At 40.3% G+C, this 8,115-nt stretch overlaps 1 protein-coding gene across 1 annotated transcript; it reads left to right on the forward strand.

Annotated features, from left to right (window-relative positions):
- On the forward strand, positions 1-8,115 carry LOC135597062 (uncharacterized). Its single transcript, XM_065089504.1, has 7 exons — positions 1-1,328; positions 2,440-2,564; positions 4,794-5,426; positions 5,503-5,806; positions 6,197-6,356; positions 7,477-7,579; positions 7,661-8,115. Exons 1-7 carry the CDS (start codon positions 189-191, stop codon positions 7,776-7,778), a joined length of 2,583 nt encoding a protein of 860 aa, XP_064945576.1. The 5' UTR covers positions 1-188; the 3' UTR covers positions 7,779-8,115.

Consider the following 8,115-nt stretch of genomic DNA (forward strand, 5'->3'; position numbering starts at 1 on the left):
CTCTCTCTCTCTCTCTCCCCGAACCTTTTCGTCGTCTCCTCTTTGTGATCTCATTTTGGTCTCCAAATTGTTATTATTAGGGTTTCTTCTCTCTTTGATTGCGGTCGTGTCGGAGAGATTGCGACCCTAAGAACCATCGATTAAGGGTCGGATCTCAGCGTAGGGGGGTGTTCGGAGGGGCATCGGCAATGGCGGATTTCCGGGAGAACGACGCCGATCTGGAATTCCGGCGTGGCCTGGAGGAGCTCGTTCGTGGCCACCTCGACGGGTGCATGACCGCCGCAGCCGCGCTTTCGTCCTCGTCCTGCGCTGGCGGTGGCGGTGGAGAGGAGGACGACGAAGGAGGTGCGGCCTCCGAAGCGGCGGCCGACCAGCTCGCCCGCAGGCGCCGTAGGTCTGACCTCGAGGGCGACGACCTTGCTGAGTCGTCCGCCGCGGCGCGTCGGCATTCGCGGGTTTTTAGCCGCTGGGTCGCGCGCCAGGCGGAGGACATGATCAACACCATCGAGCGGCGGAACCGCGAGTCGGAGCTCATGGCCCTCGCCGGCCTCCACACGGTGTCCATGCTCGATCCTTCTTTCCTTAGGGAGTCGCCCAGGTCGCCGTCGGCAATGGCGGAGAGGCCGGTGGCTGCCCACGCGTCATCGATCCTGCAGATGTGGCGGGAGCTCGAGGACATGACCGCTGCCGCAAGGGCAGAGCAGAGGAGCAACGCAGCAGCTTCTACACTAGGCGGCCGGAATCGCTCTGAAGGGCAGGAGCTTGGTGGCGGCTCTGTTACTGCGAGCGAGAGCGAGTATACTGGTTATGACAATTGGTCTCATGGAAATATGGACTCTTCACAAAGACCAGGGGAGGTTGAGGAGGATGATCACAGGTCAAGTCGGGAGCAGTCTCCTGACCTTCGCGAAGATGCAAGGGAGAGGGTGCGGCAGATTGTTCGTGGATGGATGACGGAGAGTGGGATTGGAGACAATGAATCCAGAATGTCACCTCGGACCGAGACCCAGAGAGCAGAATGGCTTGGGGAGGTAGAAAGGGAGAGGGTGAGATTGGTGAGAGAGTGGATGCAGATGACCAGCCAGCAGCAGAGAGATGCCCGTGCTCGCAGGAGGGAGGAGAGGGAGAGGGGGAGGGAAAGGGATGAGTCTGCTACAGATCATGAGGATGGCCAGCCAGAGCATGTCAGACGAGAGTTGTTGAGGCTAAGAGGCAGGCAGGCTAGGCTTGAGCTTATCATGAGGATGGCAGCTGAGAGGCAGAGGGAGATCCAGACATTGTCAGAACATCGGGCAGTTTCAGAGTTCACTCACCGTAATCGCATTCAAGTGAGTGGTTTGATAATTTTGAATTCATTAATGACCACTTAGAAATATAAGAATCTTAAAATGATTGATGTGTATTTTCCAAAATTACCTGACTTTATCTCTTCTATAAACATGTTTGTAATCCTCCTTAGCTTCTATTGCAATTTGGAAATCTCAGTCCATACTCTTAATGATAATCATTTGTGTGGAAGACAAGGAGCAGTTGTGTGACTATAATCACCACTTATACCTAAGAAACTAATAAATTTATGTTACTACTATATACAACTCTCGAAGACCTTTTTTTTGTTGATTTAATGTGGTCAAAAATTACAATCTAGATCTAATGTCACATTTTCCATTGGGCTGTGAGTTTATTTTTTATTTGAAGAATATAAGCTGGTTTTTGTTTCCTTCATCTTTCAAGTCTGAATAAGTTACTAGGACTGGGATGTTGGGATGTTAAGGGTACCTTTATTTCTATCACAGTTGAATGCAATGCGTTGTCTTTACTAAATATCTAAGTTCTCTAGTTTCACTAATGTTAGAGGCAAGACAAAGGCAAAGTATACAAGCATACCATTTGATGAATGAATAGGAGGATGCAATATGAAGTGAGAAGACAGTATTGAAGGTATAGGCATAAGAATGTTCATTACAAGGATTTAAATCTTGGTTTGTTACTGTTGGATAATCTACGAGACCGGTTTGGTAAACCATGTTTGATTATATGATGCATAAATTTGAAAGCTCTTTGTTCTAACAAAAACTCATAATGGGAAATAATATTTTTCTTTAAGTTATGTCATCCATTGGATATTGATGTTATAGCAGACATGAGAAATCTCATTTTCTTTTGAACAAGAAGCACTATATCACTTCCTCAGGTTCACGATTGATGTTAATAAGCCAAATTATTATGATCAATCCATTAACCTAGTTGAGCTGATTACCTGTTTCTGAATTTCCCAAATAATGGTACACTGTAAGCATTTTTCCCCTTAATTATGTTCTTTAATTTACTGATCTAAACTGTTTACCCTTTAACAAAAAATTACATTTTTGCTTCTATCTGATGAATCATGGGGACATTTTTTTGCCTGTTGGAAGCCTAACTATTTTGATTTCTCAGTCACTACTGAGAGGAAGATTTTTAAGAAATGGCTTACCAGCACAAGATGATCAGGAGAGGCCACCTTCAGCAGCAGAAAGGGAGTTAGGTCAGCTAAGACAACATCACCGTGTCTCTGGTCTACGGTAACTTCATTTCCTTTTTCTGTTACTAATAAGTTATCCACTCGATATCGATCAATATCTTATAAGATTGGAATTTTTTATGGATCTAGTTTAATGTTTGCCTTTTGATTTTAGCTATTCATCACGATTTGACCTTGTGCATTAAATATTGCCTTTAGAAGCATGGGGTTGCATTTTCCTATTGTATTTTAGGTGGAATATATGTATGTGTAAGTTAAGGTGTTGTCCATATTGTGTTATATGCCATAGTTGAGTCAAGGATTGTTGTTCCCAAGGTCGATAGACAAGCTGACAGTGATGTAGCAGCCATGTTGAGGACAAGGTTCTGATCCTAGTTGATTACTTCTGCAAGATAAAGAATCTAAAGGGTGTCAGAATTGGCTCTGGTAGTGATCCTCCGATGCCTAACTTTGTCAATGATGAGAGGAAGAAAGGACAGCAATAAGATATGAACTTCTTAGGTCTTCATAGGTGAATTTGAATGGAACTGATCTGTGCTCTTGACTTAAGTGTCAGTGTAAAACAAGCAAGTGAAGATCTTAGAAGAAAATACCATGTTGGAAAAAGTTGAATCTTTGATCTTGTGGATTGGAAAAATAAAAACTATATATATGGCAGCATATTTGCTATGTTGGTTCTCTACATTATGTGTTATTCGCAGGATTTGTCACCCTGATATGTCTGATTTGTCAAGGTGACTTTGGAAAATTGTCCTTGTTGGGAAAATGATTGGGGTTGGCTAGGATCGTGTGTTTGTTGGAATGGGTTGATCCTCTCCAAAACATCCAATCACAGTATTTTCTCATCGAGCAGGTTAGCCAATTTGATTGATTGATTTGGGTTTCAACATTTTTAGAATCTATATTATCAGACAAAGTATGTTTTTTATGGTAACAAAAGCATATAATTTAATGTTTCTGGTTGTGCTAGTTTCTTTTTTGGATGACATGTATTGTGAACTTTATAGTTATGTTGGGGCTATGTTTGATGAGGTTTAGACTTTGCGATTCTTTTTGCCTCTTTTCTTTTGAAAATTTTCATCTCATTTAAATTTTTTCTTCATCCAAAGTACTACCGCTCTGTTCTTGATAAGCATGCCTTAAATGAACTTTAGTACAAGAAAGATAGTGCTGTCAAGTGATTGTGCAAAAATAAATTAAATGGATATGACAAGTCTCACATTTTAGATGTCTGTCCTTGACAAACATAGTGACAAGTCCTAAATGTCATAGGCACTAGTCTGACAGGCAGTCATTTTGCCTCACATTCTACCCTCAAGTTGGGGTATTTTTGTTAGTGCTCTTCAGAATAATTTTAATTTGCATGGATAATGCTTCTATCAACTTTCCTTCTTCAAATGTTAGAACTTAATGATTATTAGCAAAATTGCAATTATAACCATGAAATCTTATTCATAAAGTCCCAGTTAGAATTTTGTACCCTTTTTCTAAAAAAAGAAATTGTCATAAAATTGCCAAATATTGCTTAGCAATATCTTTTGTTCTAAAACAGGTACACTTTTTATCTCTTCCTTCCTGAGATCAAGTAACTAAGGGTTTCATAGGTCAGTGAAAATCATTAATGACAGCTGTATGAAGAGGCACACAATGCAAATATTGGTCAGTTTTGGAGGGTATTGATGGAAAGGCCAAATCTAGAGGGCATATATATAAGTGTAGGTACTTCAGGGGATATATGTTCAAACATGTTACTTAGTATGTTTAGATGAGTATTGACCACCAATATCTACAAAAGCCATTTTTTTGATCCCTCATGGATAATCATTTATTAGGGTCGAAGCTTTAAATGTGGTTGCAGTTAAATGGTTTGCTACTTATTCTAGCTCACATAGCATTGAAGAAATTAAGTGGCTTTGCTTCAGCTTCTCTTTCTTATGTAGGACAAGTATCAACGATCGATATTGTATGGCGACAAAATTTTTTTAATAAAATAGTGCTTTTCTGCTTTCTCATGTTATTAGGCTGATTATTGTTAATAGGGATGCATTCATATTGTTTTGATTCTTTTATATCAAAAAGTGTGGACAATAAGTCACGGCCCCTCTATTCAGTTTCTGCTGCTTGAGAAGGATAAAGGTGAGGTCCACAAAGTGTTTTATGAAAATTTTATTCATGTGCATTGTATTGTTGATTTGTTTAAAGATTATATTTTCTTCTGGTTTCTTCTTTCTTTCTGAAAATACCAAGTGATTCTTTTTGTTGTAACTAGGGAGGGGTTTCGGTTCCGACTAGAGAATATTGTTCGTGGTCAAGCAATCAGCCATCCTGATACTTCAGCAAATCAAAGCGTTTTTGTGACTGATCAATCTGAAGCAAGCACTGTAGCAGAGTTACTGAATGACAACCATGAAGAGGCCCAAACTAGAAGTGAGGATATTAATGTTCTGCAAACAATAGAGTCACGGGAAACACCTGAGTTAGACAGTGGTGGTCGTAATGATACTCTCGACATGCAAGAATATGCTACTGAGGTAATAGGACAGCAAGAAGAGAATAGAGAACGTGAGAGGGGAGGCTGGGAACCAAATGCAGATGGTGGTTTTGGTGATTGGCATGAAGAAACCGAGGAAGGATTTAATGGGAACCTGCAGGAAAACATGGATCAGGATTGGCCCTATCAAACGACGGCAGGGTATGATGTTGGAGAAGATAGTCGTATGCCAGAAGTTCACGAAGAATGGCACGAGGATGAACCTCCTGATGCTGCAGAAACTTGGCAGGATGAACTTCAGTCAGATCCTCCGATAGATCGAAGGTCCAGTCCAATTAGAAGAGGTAATAGATTTATTCCACCTGATGATGAAAATGTATACAGCATGGAGCTCAGGGAACTCCTTAGCAGGTAAGACTGATTCTTAACATCAGTGGTTATTATATTTATTGGTTGTTTAGTTATTGAATCTTTGTGACATTTGCAGGAGAAGTGTTTCTAACCTTCTTCATAGTGGGTTTCGTGAAAGTTTAGATCAATTGATACAATCCTATGTTCAACGACAAGGTAGGACCCCATTTGATTGGGATCTGCAGAGACCACTGCCTACCCCTAATCCAGGGGACAATCAAGACCAACGAGGGTATGATCCAAATCAGAACATTCAGGATCCTGTTGCTAGACGGAATAATGTGTTCCCACCTCCACCCTTGCCGCCTCGACCACCACTGTGGCACTCAGACCTGCATCACAACAATTGGGCCAGGCAAAATATGCATCGTTCAGAAATTGTGTGTCATCTTTCTCATATATATAGTTTTTTTTTTTCACTTTGGCCACAAAAAATTGATATTTTAAAGCCAGTAAAAGATGCTACTCGAAACTGACTTATGCTTTGATAGTGGTGCGCTTTTTTCTAAACCGAATGATGGACATCAGCTTTTTTCTTCTTTTTTTTTGGTGGGGGGGGTGGACTTGTTGGTTTCACCATGATGCATGTACTTAACATCTTTTGTCCAATTTATGACTATTCTAATGATCATAGCTCTTTTAACTTTTTATTACTGGCTTGGCCATGACTATAGGAATTCCATCTCTAGCTGAAGCTGATACTACTACATGTATCATATGCTTATGTGTAGCTTTGGCCCCGGAACTAAACAGCTCCTATTTTGATGCAGGAGTGGGATGCTATTAATGACCTTAGGACAGAAATGGGTAGGCTGCAACAGGGGATGAGTAATATGCAGAGAATGCTCGAGGCTTGCTTGGATATGCAAGTCGAGTTACAACGTGCAATTAGACAAGAAGTATCTGCAGCTTTGAATCGAACTGATGGAGGTCAGTATCACTTCTTGTTGTGTATATATACTTCTTGTTGTATATTATCATCTGCATTTTATATGAACAAAAGGCTTATGCTCTATAAAGCCATACCAAAATGAGTTGTTGGGAGTGTGATGTTTGTTTTTGGTATATTAAGTATTAACATGCTTTTATTTTCTTGGTCACTGTGATATTCCCTTAATGATCCACATGTTTATGTGTTGAACCAATCACATATTATTAATCTTCAGCTTTCTTCTGTTGACCTTTAAGTTCTTCACTCATGCACTGATGCAACAATTCCATTAGTGATTCTCTTTTCATCCTTTGATATGCATTGGTGACTAATGACCTATATTATTCTTATCACATGAATATGTTGTACTTCCTAGTGCTCTTTTGACCATGTACCTGTGTTTAGTACAAAAGCCTGTTTGGCATTGATCCAGTTATTATAAGTGCTTGAATTTAAAATTTTAGGCAATCCTCAATTTTGTTCCTTACATTCTGTTGTATTTCTTTGGTTCACTTTGAAAGTTTGAAACATGTTCGGTGAACTTGAAAGCTGCCACTTCCAAGGAGGCAGTAAGCCTGTCGATGCAAATGAGCATCATCCAAGTCAATTACTAAGGTGTTTGAGTTCAGATTTCTATGTTACATAAATAGTTAAATTCCAAATTCAGGCCATGCTGAAGCTTGTGTTGTTTGTTGAGCATGACTGATAGATGTAGTGGGCAGCATCATGGAGCAGAAAATAATACAAAATTGTTATATATGCATATCAGTTTAGAGATCAAGAGTGAAGAAGCACAAAGGTTAGAAATATATACGTTTTTGGAAATGCAAATTCATTAAAAACAACAGATCCTTTATCTTTTCTCTAGTAACTGCATTCCCTTTTGATAAAAACTGGATAGAAATAGAAATATGTAAGATAGCCAGGTCTTGTTAAATATTTGTTGGCATATGTCTAGTATCATGAAGACATACCAAGTCTGCTGGGAAACTTTGGATCAAGAAAAAAAGGGACTGCTGCATAGTCTGGATAGACTCGTATCTGGCTCAAGTCTGAATATTACTGCTTGATTTGGAGTCATTAGGTGTCTCTCTGACATCAGGCTGCTTCATGTTTCAGGGCTCACCGGGGAATCATCGGAAGATGGTAGCAAGTGGGATCAAGTAAGGAAAGGGACATGTTGCGTTTGTTGCGATAATCATATTGATTCTCTCCTCTACAGGTCCCTTCCTCTTAAAATTCAGCTAGAATTAATGCACAAATACATGTGATACTCATATTTCTTTTTCCTCTGCGACCTCAGATGTGGGCACATGTGTACTTGTTCCAAGTGTGCCAGTGAGTTGGTTCGAAGTGGAGGCAAGTGTCCATTGTGCCGTGCGCCAATCGTTGAGGTGGTCCGGGCCTATTCAGTGCTGTAAGGTCTCGGAATCTTGACATGACCAAAACGGGGGGAAGCAAAGGCTGCTGGGTGTCACATTTTGAGTGGTAATTGTTAATAAGTGTCGAGTTTTGTGTTGTTAACCTTTGTTTCTTCAAAATATTTTACTTTTTTCTTGGGTGGTGGTGTCTTGGAGCAGCAAAAAGAAAAGAAAAAAACAAAAAAGAAAAGGAAAAGGTATCGAGTGGACTGATTGATTGGCACCGTGGATGCACTTTTGATGGTGAAATTGAAATTTATCAATGTGATTCTTTGGTTGTAATTGTGTTTAGCTGTATATTGAACGCTCCATCTGTAACGCATTTGGATTACCACGA

This window comes from Musa acuminata, chromosome BXJ1-11, assembly GCF_036884655.1.
Source record: "Musa acuminata AAA Group cultivar baxijiao chromosome BXJ1-11, Cavendish_Baxijiao_AAA, whole genome shotgun sequence".
NCBI classification, from domain to species: domain Eukaryota; kingdom Viridiplantae; phylum Streptophyta; class Magnoliopsida; order Zingiberales; family Musaceae; genus Musa; species Musa acuminata.

Coding starts and splice junctions, on each gene's coding strand:
- LOC135597062 (XM_065089504.1), top strand. CDS start 189: ATGGCGGATTTCCGGGAGAACGACGCCGATCTGGAATTCCGGCGTGGC. Junction 1,329..2,439: donor CTCACCGTAATCGCATTCAA/GTGAGTGGTTTG, acceptor TTGATTTCTCAG/TCACTACTGAGAGGAAGATT. Junction 5,807..6,196: donor ATATGCATCGTTCAGAAATT/GTGTGTCATCTT, acceptor ATTTTGATGCAG/GAGTGGGATGCTATTAATGA.